This window comes from Mustela lutreola, chromosome 14, assembly GCF_030435805.1.
Source record: "Mustela lutreola isolate mMusLut2 chromosome 14, mMusLut2.pri, whole genome shotgun sequence".
NCBI lineage: Eukaryota > Metazoa > Chordata > Mammalia > Carnivora > Mustelidae > Mustela > Mustela lutreola.
The window spans coordinates 42,077,507-42,092,955 of NC_081303.1; the positions used below are offsets into that span (position 1 = coordinate 42,077,507).

General features: G+C 47.5%; 1 protein-coding gene and 1 long non-coding RNA gene across 6 annotated transcripts in view; one reads left to right on the plus strand and one right to left on the minus strand.

Annotated features, from left to right (window-relative positions):
• LOC131814539 (uncharacterized) lies at positions 1-7,175 on the minus strand. 4 transcript variants are annotated; one of them, XR_009347318.1, is made up of 5 exons: positions 6,740-7,175; positions 5,535-6,039; positions 4,162-4,321; positions 2,549-2,778; positions 1,282-1,786 (listed from the first exon to the last, which is right to left on the minus strand). It is a non-coding gene; the product is annotated as an uncharacterized LOC131814539 (long non-coding RNA). The 4 variants fall into 4 exon arrangements; XR_009347319.1 differs by lacking the exon at positions 6,740-7,175 and having other exon boundaries at positions 5,535-5,801; positions 5,907-6,141; XR_009347320.1 differs by lacking the exons at positions 1,282-1,786; positions 6,740-7,175 and adding an exon at positions 1-253 and having other exon boundaries at positions 5,535-6,141.
• Positions 6,416-15,449, plus strand: part of CD34 (CD34 molecule) — a 24,340-nt gene continuing 15,306 nt past the window's right edge. For both annotated transcript variants that reach the window (XM_059145510.1, XM_059145511.1), the window contains exon 1: positions 6,416-6,549. In XM_059145510.1, the coding sequence (XP_059001493.1) occupies positions 6,471-6,549 (79 nt within the window). In that variant the 5' untranslated portion in view covers positions 6,416-6,470. The remainder of the gene's footprint in view (positions 6,550-15,449) is intronic.

Below are 15,449 nucleotides of genomic sequence, written 5' to 3' on the forward strand. Positions count from 1 at the left end.
AACTGCACAACCTGGAAGATTTACTGAAGGCCTAGAACAGACACAAGGGAAAGCAGCAGAGACAACACCGGAAGTACAGCCGCACTCCCAGTCACAAACGGTGGAGGTCTGACCCATTCTCGGAGCGCTGCTTCCCGGGACTTAAAGGATGTTTATCCAAGTTGGTTTCATCATAGGCACATTCACCCTTTAGCCAAGCTGTGTTCAGAATCACGAGGCCGCTCCCAGAGGGACTGCCCAGGTCCTGACAAAGCTAAAGAAAAGAACTATAATCGTGAATAATCATCACACTTCTCACCTTCTCAAAATGAAAATAGCTTTGCTTATTATTTTTGTTTGTAAAATTAATGCACAGCTCTTGCAAATACCAAATGCACGGGCTGCTACAGGAGTGGAGAAGAAAGTGAAATTTACCCATAACTTCACCATCACACACAACCCTTGTGTATGTACTGGATACATGTTACCACTTCACGCAACAAAACAGCATCACACTGTGACATGCTTTCTTCTCACTTACATATTGCCAGCTCTTACCAGGTGCAGCAATGCCCAGAGAAGCTATGGGTTGTGAGAAAGTCTAGCCAGAATGCCACAGCCTTTCTCTTGGACTCAGAAGCTTGTCCCTTAGCAGCCAAACTGAGATGGTGGCCTGAGGCCAGTGCTTGGAGGGGAGGGGGAAATGAGACATTACATTTTATGCCTCTTTTCTAATCATCATTACATTTTTGCCTTTAATGGTATCCCAAGGGGTCTGTGAAAGATGCCAACAGATTTTCTTGGGCGCCTGCTTTGGGTGGTCAATCCAAGCTCACTCCCTTCTAAGGAACAGCCTCACCCACTCAAATGCAATGAGGGGTGTGATCCCAACATACATAAACAACCACGAGTCATTTAAAAACTCGTATAACTTAAAAATTTGTAACAAGTTAAGACACAAATTACTCACGAACAAGTAATGATCTGGATTAAAAAGGAAACATACTCCAGATAAAGAACAGATTAATGAGACAGAAGGAATTTTATCAATAACAATTTGAAAAGTTTGATAAATACATAATTGCCTAGGCAAATAATAACATTTGCTCAAGAAGAAATTTTTTTTAAACTGAGAATTCATAACAATGAATGGAATCAGTGTTTTAAAATGGTCTCACACTAAATACTGGGCCCAAATGGTTTCATAGGCAAGTTCTAACAGATTTTTAAGGAAGTAATCATCCCAATCTTATAAAAACTCTTCCTGATAGAAAAAGAAAAAGAAAAGAAATACTCTCCAACTCAGTTTATAAGGATTTTATAACCCAACACCAAATCAAACAATGACATAGTGATGGAGGAAAAAATACAGGCTCATTTCATTTATGAATACAGAAGCAAAAATCATAAATAGAACATTGGACTTCAAATTAAATTCTACAGTTTATAAAAATGATAATAAACCATGACAAAGTTGGGCTTAATGCAAAGTTGGTTTAATGTTAGAAAAATCTATAAATGTAATTTACTGTACTACCATATTAAAGAAGAAAATGTGTATCATTCCGATAGATCTAGGTAAGACATTTTTAAAAATCATAGTAAATTCATTATTAAAGAAAGAAATCTTTCAGCAAATGAGGAATAGAAGGGAACGTGTTTAGCATGATACAAAGCACATATAAAAAATTAAGCAAATGTTGGGAAAACACTAGAATATTAGCCTTTAAAATTGAGAATGAGGCAGAGATGTTTGGGATCACCACATCTTTAATCCTCACAGCGGACATTCTTGCCAGGACATTACCTTAAAAAAATAATAATGATCATTCAGAGGGAGAAGGACTGGAAATAAGAAATAAAATTGTCACTATATGCAGCTGATATGATCATTTACATAGAAAATCCAAGGAATCTACAAACACTTAGGAATAATAGGAGAATTTCACAAGGGAGCTCAATAGAAGATTACTATAAAACAATGAATTGTTGTTTCATACCCCAGCAACAAAAATAATTAAAAAGAAGATATGATTTACAATAGCATTAGAGGACATCCATCATCTAGAAATAAATCTAACAAATGATGAATTACAACCACTGCAGGGAAAATCAGAAACTTTCAGGAAGACCCAAACAACGGAGGGCTATGCCAAGTTCACCGAAGGAAAGATTTGGTTCTCTCCAAATTAATTTACAGAGAAGTTTTGATCGAAATCCAAAAGGCTGTTTTGGGGGAAGAACCTGATAAGCAGATTCTAATACATATGAAAGAGTAAAGAGCAGAGAAAAGCAGGCTACTTTTCTGAAGAAAATTAGGGTTTTCCCTTGCGCTACCCATATCGGGACTTAGAAGCTGCAGTAGATGAGACAGCAGCAAAGGCCCTGGGGTACACAGGGTGACCAGCAGACAGAGCCCAGGAACAGGCCCACATTTATACAAAATGTTGGCATATGACAGGATGGCATTTCAGATCAGAGGGAAAGGGGAAGTTACACAGTAAACAGAATGGGAAAGTGGTTATCTGTGTGAAAAATATATGACATTGGATCAGTGCCAGTTACTCACCCTTGTCTCTAAGTTCCAACCCCACACTTCCAGACTCTTCTCTATAATGTTGGGGAGAGTGTGTGTTTGCTCCATTATGGGAAAATATTAAATTCTTCTACAGAGGCCAAGAAAAGCAAACAGGATGGGCAAAATTCATCAGCTGTGTTCACTATAGATAATACATAAACAAGTCTTGCGAGACATTGGCAGAATTCAGATAAGCTAAAAGTAGGTAGCCAGTTTTTAATCTGCAAAGACATGTAAAAATAAAATAAATGGAATATATTTTAAAAACAATGGAATGAGCAAGAGTATTACTTACGGGTGGAAAGGGATAGAAAGATTAAGTCGCCATAGGGTAGAGAGCATATCACCTCAGGGCTGACAACCAGGTCATTATCTACCTAAATTGTCTGCCTGTTGGTGACACCATTCTGGTCCCTGTATGCTCTGCCCCAGAAATGCTAACAAAGGGGATGGCTGCACAGAACACTGACGAACTCTGTGAGGAGTAGACCTGGGACCAGGCCTACCTGCCCTTGCATCGCCCAACAAAGCAAGTGGTGGTGGCAACATTGGCTCCAACCATGTTCTGTCTACTGCTCTCTTACCTAACTTCAGTTCTGTTCCTCACAACCATAACATCGGAGCAGAACGGAAGACTGGGGTTCTTTCACCTGGCTTGCTCCCTATCCCATGCAGACTAACCTACCCCAGCTCTTTCCTCTTCTTTCTGGCTGTATGTTTTCAACGGACTCAATAACCTTTGTGACCTGATCATCATAATTCAGCCTGAGACTTCTGGCTCTGTTGTCCCTAGAGCTGGTCTATGGCATAGCCAGAGGCTCCCACTTCATGGAACTAATGTTCCACTAGACACTGGGGCCCGGAATTCACACGCCATATTTCCCAGACCCCCTTTCCTGTGGGTTTCCAGTTAGGTTCTGCCAAGAGGAGGCACTGGAGAGAGACTGGGAGGCGGGAAGAGGAAGGAACGGGCTTTAAGTCCTCGTGGCCTCCCCGTGGCATCTGAACACCTCTGCCACAAAGGCTACCTTCCTTGCTCAAATGGCATCTAAACCTGAGAGTTTTTAAAGAGCCCAAACAAGTTTGCAACACGGGAAAAGGTGTTGATTCTATAATATGAAATCGGAAAATCAAAATGAACAAAAGTTGTATTTATTATCCATAAAAGGTAAACTTAGCCAACTTGTAAGCCACAATTCAACTCCAACAGTTTTATATAAATGTAATAAAGTTTGAATAATAAGAACCAAATGATGCATACACTTTAAAACTCAAAAAAAAATTTTAATCATTTTCTTTTTTTTTTTTTAACTCAGAGAAGTTATATTTAACATGGAGTGCAAGTCTATTTTAAATGGCTTGATACGATGTGTGTGTGTTGAGGCTGAGATGGAGCAATGTGCCACAGTAAGAATGGTCATAACCTAGAGGTCTGTAAAGGGCCTGACAGAGTCTCTCACTCTGGATCTTTCTGTGGCACCCTCCACTATGAGCAGTGTAGTCACCATCCTCTTCTAGCACCAGATTAAGTGGTGAAGTAGGGGGCAGAGACGCCAACGGGCAGCCAAGAAAGTCTAGAGCTTTGAGGAGACTTGAGAACTTACCTCTCTCTGACCGTGAGGAAACAGGGGAAAACAGGAAACCGGAAACAGACCGTGAGGCCGGAGCCCCAGGTGGACTCCTCTCCAGTGGTCGGACTGAACCAGAGTGTGTGAGTGGTGGGGCCAAGCTTGTGTGTGCTTGAAGTGGTGTGTCTCAGTGACTCTGGAAAATAGGAAGGGTAACCACTAGTCGCTACCCCAGTGGCACAGGTGTGGTGCAGACCAGAGAAGAACAGCTCTGGTTTCTCAGAGGCAGGGATGTGCTGGTTTCCCATCCCTTTACTCCTATTTTTCCTCCCGGAAGGCTGCCCTCCACTTTGCATCCGAAGTGTCTTCTTTCTAAACTAGGGCTTCTTGAACTTAGTGTGCATAAGAATCCCGGGTATGCCTATGAAATTGCACATTCCGGACCCTAACCTTGATTCTGTGTAGACCACGCTTTAAGAAGGTCTGCACCAAAGCTAGTGAGAAATTCAGGTGCTAAATAGACAAGTTCTTTTCTGTCTTCTGTGGGCCAGCTAGGGCAGACAAACGACATTTGAAATAACCAGAAGAAAAGGCAAAGAGTGAAGGAAGAGCCATCTAAGCCAAATTGATTTTCCTGTCTAACAAGGATTAGAACCTCACATTTTGTTCAGGACCTCTCATTGGGTGTGAAGCAGCCCCAGTCCCTGGAACCGAGAAAGTTGGGGGGGGGGCGGCTAAGAAGGGGAGTGGGAGAGGAGCTCTCCTCTTTTCTTTATTATGGGGAGTCCCAAGGACAAATGCCTGATTTTAAAATGTATTTTTCAGCCTTTTCTGTCTCTAGCTGCAGGCCTTTGGGATCACAAGGGTGATCAGATCTGAATCACCATTTACACTTTGAAACAGATTCATTCCATACCATTGTGTTCTATCAAATTTGCATCTTAAGCCTTTGGTTTTACTGCATGATGAAAGGCATTGTTTCCTACTTAAAGGAAAATTAGCCAGCAGGATCAGAATAGAGAGCTTTGGATTTTGTTTTTAGGCCTGGACTGACTTCTGTACAAACCAAATAATAGTAGATCAGAGAAAGACTGTAAAGATTATTCTACTTTCATGATGCTAGGGAGTCTGCGGGCCAGTAAATCAAGAGAAATCAGAGGGAGCTGGTCTGACCTTCCTTCCCCCCTGCTCTGGCTGTGTGGCGCCCACATCATGGAAGACAGTGGACTGGGTATTCCTAACCCTGTGATTCCATTCGGGACCTCAGAGCACATTCCGAGACTGTGGTTTGTCTTATCCCCTCCCTGGTGCCATCATCTATTCCTGCCTCGCCCTCTGTCCTCCAGCCTCTACCTCCCCCATTCAAACCAATCTGCAACTAGGCTGACTGCCCAGCTCAGTTTACCAACCTCTAGAACAACTAGTGAGGAATAAGGAGCTCCAGGTTCAGTCAGGTAGTAGAGGGTGGGGTCAGGGAAGTCCTTTTCCTGAAGAAAGAGCAAGATAAAGCCTGCAGAGCCACAGACCCAGAGCTGGAGACTGGGTGCCCAACAAAGAGCCTCCTAGGGGTGGGGAGAGTCCTTCGTCTTTATGATGATGGTGACCGGCTCAAACTATGGGGGAAATTAGGGACCGTCACAGGAAAAGCCCTCCAAATTAACACAAATAGACAAATCCTGCAGGGGGAAAAAATGAGAAGAAAATCGACAAGGATGCTTTGGGCGGGTGAAACGAATGACTGCTACATTTATGTGTCCTGCTCTGTCTTTATGCTTCCTTACCATGCGGCACAGTCTCTGGTGTGACAGTCACGAAATGCAGCAGGCATGTGCCGAGCTTTACCTAATATTCAGTATACTCACACTTGTAAACTCAGCTCCTCACAGCCAAGTCCTTCAGCGACACTGTTCTCGGCTTAAAGTTGAATATAAAGGAAAACAAAAAAGAAAGAACACACACGGAACTCTGAGGAAACCTGCCCCGGCCACCGGCCAGGCTGACACAAAGGGGTTAAAAGTTAAGTGGAAGTCGAGCTTGAAGGAGTAAGACGGGCCTCTATATAAAGTTGAACGAGTCGTCTGGGACCCACACAAACCTCCACCTTTTTTGGCCTCCACGGCGGCAACCCCGGCCCCTGCTAACGTCCTCCGCCTGTGGGACTGAGCGGGGAAGCTCACGGTAGTGGCGGCCAAGGAGAGGGGCCGGCCTTGCCAGGAATAAAGAGGGAGGGGAGGGGAAAAAGCCAGCTCGCCCACCCCGCTCCCGGGCGGAGGGCGGGGGCAGCGCGTCCCGCGGGCCGAGCGCCTCTCGGGCTGAGCGCATCTCTCCGGAGCCGCGCGGGAAGGATGCTGGTCGGCAGGGGCGCGCGCGCGGGGCGCGGGATGCCGCGGGGCTGGACCGCGCTCTGCCTGCTCAGTCTGCTGCGTGAGTACCGGCTGCGCGCCCGGGCGGCCGGGGTGGGTCCTCGCTCTCCCGCGGCCGAGCGCGCAGAGCCCCCGGGGCGCGGGGGGGAAAGGGACCCCGACCCCCACCCACGCCCCACGCCCACGGCGGCTCCGGGCTCCGGCGCGACCGGGGCCCTTTGAACCGCGCCCCGCTGGGAGCGGCGCATCACCTGGGAAGCGGCGAGGTGGACGGGCAGGGCGGGGGACCCCCGCCGCTAGGGTCAGCTCCCCAAGGTACGCGCCCTAGGCTTCCCGGAGTCGGAGCCCTGAGACTCCTTGGAGTTGTTTCTAAAGTAAAGCGCTTCGAAGATTGCCAGAGTCTGTTCGCGTGGCTGGAGGTGCAGAGCGCAAAGTTGGAGCCAGAGCCAGGAGAGGGGAGGAGAGAAGAGGGAAAGTTTTGCGTCTGGGAGTTGATTCCGAAAGCCCAGGCCTGAGCGGCTGCTGGGAAAAAAGCGCAGGCGCCCGCTAGACCACCAGGACAGGGCAAGTCTGAATTGGACCTTTAAGGAACGGGATCGAGGCCAGCCTGGGAAGAGGCCCCGGCTCCGAAGCCCTGGAGGCCCAGGAGTCCCGCGGAGTTAGATGACCAGGGGAGTATGGAGTAAAGAACAGACCTTGAAACGATCCTTGCCTTTAGGATGGGAAAGCTGAATTACAACTGCCTCTTCCCACACCCACTCCCACTCCCAATCCGCTGGAGAGAAGCTGGCGGCAGATGGAGACTGTTCTGCGCGCTGCCTCCCTCTCCCTGGGCACCCCCAACCCTGGCACCAACTGAGACTTGTTACATTTGGGGGCTTTTTTCTCCTCCCTCAAACCCCCCTCCCCAAGTTCTAAAACTAGTGAATAGGTTAGCAGCCTAGTGGATGTCCTTCCACTCACCCACACTTGCCCCTACTCCTTAAGCTCTTGCTCTCACTTTGGTGAGGAGGTAATAGACGCTTAATAAATATTTATTCTTAATTGCTTTCATTTGGGGATAATGTTCTCCATCTCATCGCCTTGTGTTTAGAAGCTTTTCAGCTTAGTTGGTTGTTCTCCCTTTTGCTCAAGATTCTGCTTCCAGCCCTCTGGGGCTCCCAACTCCCTACTCTTCCTCCCTCCGAAAGGCCACCCACCAGGGCCCCAGAGAGTGACCTGGGCCTGCCAGCTAGGCCCCTTTGCTCTCATTGTCCTCTGCTGTCCCCCTCTGCGCCCACCCAGTTGGAGAGAGACTCTGGGCTTGAGAAAGCTCTAAGTTAGGCTCTGGGTTGACCAGTTGGCAGCTGTGGACCTGTTGGGCAGGGAAAAAAGCTGTCACAGAGCTGATGAAGTCCTAGACCGGGGAACTCCCCTGGGTGCTAGAAGGTGCTCTCCCAGCCGGGGGGAGTTGATGAACAGCTGATCAAATGTTCTTCTCTCCTTTGGCTACACAGCTTATGATGACCTGGTCCCCGGCCGAGTGAGGCCCACCCTTTTTTTATTTCCTCAGCTGGCCAATTTCAGTCTTGCCTTGGCCTGCAGCAGGAGGTGGGGAGAGAGACTGAACTCTGGCAAAATCTGGGCCAGATATGCTGAGAATTCCCCTGTCTCAGCTTTGGGGGTGACAGCTGGGGCATAGATCCCTATTTTCTTTCTTCTTTTTTTTTTTTTTTTTAATTTTTTTTTTCAAAGATTTTATTTATTTGACAGAGAGAGATCACAAGTAGGCAGAGGCAGGCAGAGAGAGAGGAAGTGAAGCAGGCTCCCCACCAAGGAAAGAGCCCGATGTGGGACTCGATCCCAGGACTCTGGGATCATGACCTGAGCTGAAAGCAGAGGCTTTAAACCACTGAGCCACCCAGGCGCCCCTAGATCCCTATTTTCGATCTTGCCAGATGTCTTGGGTCAGTCTGGAGCTTTATATCTTCCCTGAGAACTTTCTAGGGTTTGTTTATTTATTTATTTATTTAATGCCAGGAGTCATTTTCTGTCCTGGTATACATTGTGGGACAAATGAGTGAGTGACCATTTGCTAACAGAGGAATATTGCAGGAATTTCGTGTGGTTACTGCAAATTTTAGGGCACTGAGGGGTTGATGGGTTTTGTGTCATGTACGCTGACAGAGAGCTTTGTTCCTGGAGGTCTTTCTGTCCCCATGAGAAGTTGGCATAAGGATGAGCACAACAGCCAACCAAAAGTAGACTCCTCGGGCTGAGGACGGGCTGCCTCCGTGGTGACCAGAGTCAGAGTGGGAGCTCAGAGGCCACCAGGTAGCACTGCCATGCCACCAGCTAGGAGGAGAAGCTTTTCAGAATAGGAAACCCTGCTTGTCAGGCTGAGAGTATCTGTTTCCTCCAAGACCTCCAGGGCCTATCTTTCTTCTCGCCATAAGGACAACCCCCCACACCGTCCCGCCCCTTCACATTCCTCTTCTTCCTTTGGGTCCTTCGTGAGTGCTGACCCCACACCCATATCCTGTCTGGGGCTACATGTAAGAGGGGAAAAAAGAAAAGGGAAAAGAATTTTATCAGATATTTTCCAGAAGAGAAAGGACTCCACCCTTTGAATCTCTGCCACATGGCGACTGAGGAGGAGCAGCCTTGGGGACCTCTGACTAATTCAGTGGCCCCCAGTGGTCCCCCTTGGAGGGTCGGTCCAGCTGGCAGCACCTTTGCCAATACGAGTCTCCAGCAGCATTCCTGTCAGACTGAGAAAACACGCCGGGGCATCTTTGTTCTTATTCCTTTGGCTCCACCTCCTGGGCCTCCTTGCTCCCTGTCCTCACCTCTTTGCTTCTCTGAGTCTTTTGTCTCCAAGAGCTCAGGGCAAGGAGTGCCAAACTGCAGCAGATAAACTCGGGCGCAGCGTCTTACAAAAACAAATTTTAAAAAGAGGAACAAATTCCACTTCGCGGGGCCTCGTTGCCTGATTTCCTTTGGAGCCCAGGCAGGAGGGCCTGGGCTCACTTTCAGGGCTGGGTGGTTACTCAGCTCCGCTGAGGGCGCCTGGCCTCCCTCTCTAGTTGACTTTGCCTGATCTCACGAAATGGTCCCGAGTGTGGGGAAGTGAGAATGTGAAGGTGTGGAACAAGAACACAACACTACCCTCCAAAAGAAAACGCTCGGAGTTGCCAGGGCACAATTTCCTATTTTTCTGGATTTTGACTTCTCTAATGAGAACATTCTCTTCCCTTCTCAGCTAAGAAATAAAAACACATTATCTATAATTTTTCATCCCAAAGGCTCCTGACTTTGCTGAGGAGAAAGGGGCATGCATCCTGGGGGAGTAAGCTGTGCACAAATAGGGATGGACCAAGGTGTCCTCCGTCGCAGCACCTGTACTCTGTGGCCTCCCCACCCCCATCCCAGACCAATCTGCTTCCCTTTGGATGTGAAGGAAAAGGCCTTTTGGCTTAATTGGGAAGTCTGCTTCTTCGTGATCTGTGGGGAAAAGACACTAAGAACCCACAACTGATACCTTGTAGCAGAGCAGCATCTCTAGATGGCCAGTTTTGTTGTTAAAGAAAATGTCTTGGGGCACCTGGGTGGCTCAGTGAGTTCAGCCTCCATCTTTGGCTCAGGTCATGATCTCGGGGTCCTGGGATTGAGCCCCACTTCGGGCTTTCTGCTCCACAGGGACCCTGCTTCCCCCTCTCTCTTTGTCTACCTTTCTGCCTGCTTGTGATCTCTGTCTGTCAAATAAATAAATAAAATCTTAAAAAATTAAAAAAAAAAAAGAAAGAAAAGAAAATGCCTTAATGAATCCCTGGGTGGGGAAAACAAACAAACAAACCAGGCCCTGGATATGCAGGGACAGACAGAAGACTGAGATAAAAATTAAGTGGAACTTTGTGTTTAATGGGCCCAAGAGACGCAGGCTGCAGGGATCCAGAGTCCAGAAGGAAGAGAGTGAGAGGAGGGGAGGTCCCTGAACCACCAAAGAAACAGTAGTGCCCAAGGATGGAAAAGTCGCTTCAAGAAGAAACTCTCTGATGTGACAGGGGTGCTTAACACAGTGACGTCTAAGGAGTTCAAGCTTATGCCGTTGTCTCTTCTGGGTTGGGCTGTGAGCTGGCACCAGGCTCTCAAACCTCTGATAGACACACATTTGCCTGGTATTAATGTGCTCTGGAAGAAAGGACTGGGTGCTTGTTTGGCACCAAGGAAAACGGCAGCAGCCTGAGAACAGGGAGGCACAGAGCTGCAGGAAAGGAGTCCGTGGAGAATGAAGGAAGAGGGGACTGGGGGAAACAGAGGGCCCCCAGGGAAAGCTCAGAGCCTGGGGTTCCAGGGTGAGTAGGTGGGGGCCAAGACCAGCTATTTTCCTGTTAAAGGGGAGTCCCAGTCCGCTGGTAGCCCCAGGCCACAGACACTTGGTTTATGCTCAACTTCTCAACTTCGATTCAGAGGAACCATAGGAAGGTGACAGGCGGGTTCTTTGTGCCAGTCCAAGATGCCCAATCTCAATGAAACACCTAACAAGCACACTTCCTCGCTGCTCCCGGAAAAGGCGGGTGGCACTTCCCCAGTTCATTCCATTTAAAAACAAAACAAAACAAAACAAACAACAATAATAAGATGTTGTTTTCAGCTTTTCTTTGTAGGACAATGAAGTTAGCTTTCTTGTATCTTCTAATCATTAACTTTCAATTCTGTTCTTAATTAGAATCAGTTAATCTTCAGGAACTTTTTTTTTTTTTTTTAAGGTTTTATTTATTTGAGAGAGAGAGAGAGAAAGAGCACAAGCAGGGGAAGCAGCAGAGGGAGAGGGAGAAGCAGACTCCCCCTGAGCAGGGAGTCTTATGTGGGGCTGATCCTGGGACTCCAGGATCCTGACCTGACCTGAAGGCAAAAGCCTAACCCACTGAGTCACCTGGGTGCTCCAATCTTCAGTAACCTCTAATCTAATTCTATTCTTGGAACGAGCACAGAACGAATGTGATCTTTCTTCCTGACAATCCTTACAGATCTGTCTGGCCCCACTAGATGATAAACTCCCTGAGGACAGGGATTATTTAATTTGGCATGACACCCACCCCACAAGGCAGGAAGGAATCTTCTCTTGTTCTGTGCTCCCCACAGCACTAAGCATGGTCCTTTATACATCACTGGTGCTTAGGACAAAAAATAAGTGTGACTAAATAAGTGAAATGAGTCTTGAATAAAGTCTTAAATAAATTAAGTTATTTATTCTCCCTTCCCAGATTCTTCTTTTCTGGATCAGAGGTTGGCAAACTTTTTCTGTCAAGAGCCACATAGTAAATATTGTGGACTCTGGAAGCCATATGTTGTCTCTGATGCATATTCCACCCTGTTTTATGTTATAACACTTGAAACATGTAAAAGCTCTTCTTAGCTCACTGGCCATACAACGCACGGCCTGTGGGCGGTTTGGGTCCAGCAGCTGTTTGCCAACTCTCGATCTAGATGAAATAACTCCAGGCCCTCAATCATATGAGACTTGGTTTCTAGAGCTCTCATAATTCTGCTTATCCACCCAGGGTTGCTCCCTAACTTAATAAATTCCATCTTCAACTAGAGCCCTCAATAAGACGGCTCTCCATAGAGGAGGTGGGCATGAATACGCCTTCCACGGGCACGGTGCCATCTGAGGGCTTCTCCTGAGCTCAGACGGTCGTGCTTCACGCCCTGAGTAAAACTGATAAGTCCAAGAGACGCTTCCGACACTAAAGAAATTAATAATGTAACTGAGCGACAAGACCTATACTCAGGAAGCAGTGTATATGATTTTGTGCCAGATAAGTGGCAGAGAGACGTGTCTGAAGGCCTCTGAGAAGCAGAAGGAAGGGGCCCCCGACTAAAGATAACCGCTATTTCTTGAGCGTTTACCAGCTGGGCTAACTGCTTTATGCCGCTTCTCTCCTCTGCTGCTCAAAACAACTAGGAGGTAGGGGCGGTTTTTATTCCCATTTCACAGGTAAGGTCTAGAGTGTGGAGGAACCCTAGTTCCAAGCCCTGACAGCAAGCATGGGGAAAAGAAACCTCGGTACAAGGTCTGAGGGCAAAGCTTACCCTTTACACGGAGGCTTCACTGACTTTTCAGAAACAGAGGCTGGGGGGCGCCTGGGGGGCTCAGTTGATTAAGCCTCTGCCTTTGGCTCAGGTCATGATCCCAGGGTCGTGGGATGGAGCCCCACATTGGGCTCCTTGCTCCACGGGGAGTCTGCTCCCCGCCCCCACTCTGCCTGCAGCTCCCTCTGCTTGTGTGTGCTCTCCCTCTCTCTGACAAATAAATAAATAAAACCTTAAAAAAAAAAAAAAGTAAAGAAAAGAAAAAAGAAAAACAGGCTGGGGCTTCCCAGCAGAGGCAGCAGGCTGCTGCTTCCCAGTACTCTCTCCTGGTGGGCTGAAATACCCAAGAATTCCTCCCAGAGACCCCTCTGGGGCCGGCTGCTGCCAGGATTGGAACAGAAGGGTCGGATGCAGCCTGCTGACCCAGAGATCAGGAAACACCTGCAAAAACCCCCACTAAACCTAAGAGGGTCTTTGGAAAGCAAGACCAAGAGGCACCTCAGTGTCTCAGTCAGTTAAGTGTCTGCCTTGGGCTTGGGTCATGATTTTGGGGTCCTGGGATCGAGCCCCACAGTGGTCATGGAATCCTTGCTCAGCACAGAGTCTTCCTTCTCCCTCTCTCTCTCTGCCCTTCCCTCACTTGTGCTCTCTCTCTCTTTCCCTCTCCGATAAGTAAATAAATAAAATCTTAAAAAACAAAACAAGTCCAAGTATAGTCTCCAAGACATGGGAATTTAGCTGGTTAGGGAGCAGAGTTTTCTGGATCAGAGATGCTGTACACCCTCTTTCAAGATGAAAAGATTCTCCATTTTACTTGTAGGTAGAAATATCTTAAAAATGTAATATCTTGGGCCCCTGCTTCCTTAGGGTGTCCCTCAAAAAGAGGACTTTAACTTTTATGACTCAGTTGGATGAGGAAAATAATTTGGTTATGGTGCAACTCAGTGACTTTGTTCATGCTTATTAAGGTGTATGTATTTAATTGACTCCTACCCTAAATGATTCCAGACTGGTGTGGGTTTTAATACCCATGTCTGTTTTTCATTTATCTGTTTCTTCTTTTATAAGCTGTTGTTTCTCTTTATTGATTGCTTCTAAGAGTCTCTAAGTTTTAGCTTTAGCTAGGATATCTGATAACAAAGCTTGTTAGAACCACGTGGAAAACAAGAATAATCGCCTCGGAATAAGTACTTATAAGTTAAAAGCATTACTTTTACTACATGACTTGCGTGACCTCTATTTGGCCATTTTGGCTTCTTACCCCCATTTTGCTAACTACCTGATACCTTGTTTCCTCCCTTTGTCCCAATATCAAACAGGTTACCCACAGTCAAATCAGGTGCTTAGGGAGACACAGCTAATAAAGGTAGAATCAGAAGTAAACAGCAGAAGATAGCCTTTTGTTTGATTTTAAATTGTACTTTTGTTGGATTTTAATCTGTTTGTAAATTTTAAAATGCACTGTTGGGTTGGGGCTAAGGGTTATGTTTCTGAAAGGCTCCAGTCAAGAATGCAATGGGGCGGTGCTTTCACCATTGTCTCCTAGAATCTAACTGGTAAGCTGCTGTAACTCCCTTGTGGAGTTGGGGGAACGGAAGCTCAGATAAAGAAGGCTCAGCATTTGATGGTTTAATGCCATGGGGACGTGTGTGGGAAGATGGGATATAAAGAGACCTGGGGCCAGTCTTGCTTCATGTAAATTTTATTCCTGTGAGATGCAGTCTTCTCATGGGAGCCTTAGAAGCTGGGAAACCACGAGGTTCCCTCCTGGCCAGTCCCTCTGCTGCAGCCCCTTGGTTGGACTGGCTTCCAGGGCCCGACCACTGTGACCCCTCGCTCTACACCAACTCACAACATACCCCGTCACTGAGCCTTGCCTTTCTGTTCTCCATCTTTGATCTGTTTCTCCAGGTTCTCAGCAGGCATCCCTGCCCACTCCAGGCTCAGGGACGTGATTCTGAGGTTGAGCTTTCATTCTCTTTGCTGATGGATCCTGCTACCTGTTGCTCAGAATTTGGCCAGCTTGGGGGGCAAGAGGAGGCTGCGGCCACCGGGAGCCAGACCCTAGTGGGTCGGTAGCTGGCCTGGGTCCCGGGTTGCTTCACTCATCTGGCACAGACACCTCCGTCCTCAGAATGAGCAGCAGGTCTCCGCTCACATCTGGAAAAGTTCAAAACTGTTTGCCTGGGTGAAGGAGGCCCTGGGGGAGGGGATTCAAAAGCATGACATCACCTCAGTCAGACCCAGCTTTCTTTGGAAAGAGAAAAGGGCTGGGCCAGGCTGGGCTGGCCTAAGCCAGATAGGATTCCCAGGACTTGATGTGTTGGAAGGAAGAAGAGGAAAGGGTGGGAAGGAAGCATGATGTCAAGGGGGAGTTCCAGCGGTGCCTTGGAGTCGTACCCAGGGAGGATGATCCTTCAATTCAGTGACCACATGTCCCCACCCCGTGCCCCCTTCAGTGAGTTTATACCTTAGGGGCAGATTGCTAAACAGGTCCTATCTAAGGGCAGTGGAAGACTGGATCTGCTTCCCAGGTATTTTATCTTGATAAGCCCACCTTCCACCTGGCCCAGATAGGAGCCCATTCTTTTCTGTCTGGAAGGGAGGGGGGAGGATGCATCCTGATTCTTAGCAGTTTAGACTCCCTGACCCTCTTCCTCCTTCCATTCAAGTGTCTGCTAAACCTCAGAGGCCCCATTGCTCTCTGCCCCACGTAAACTATGGCTTCCCCTCTTGGCCAAAACCTTGGTGCCCAAAACCTTGGCCAAGATCCTTATCTCTAAAATGGAGATGGTAATATCACTTCTTCTTCCTGCTTACCTGCACATAATATTAAGATATGATTACTGTCCTCACCATGCATATCAATCTACTTGTAGCAGGTGG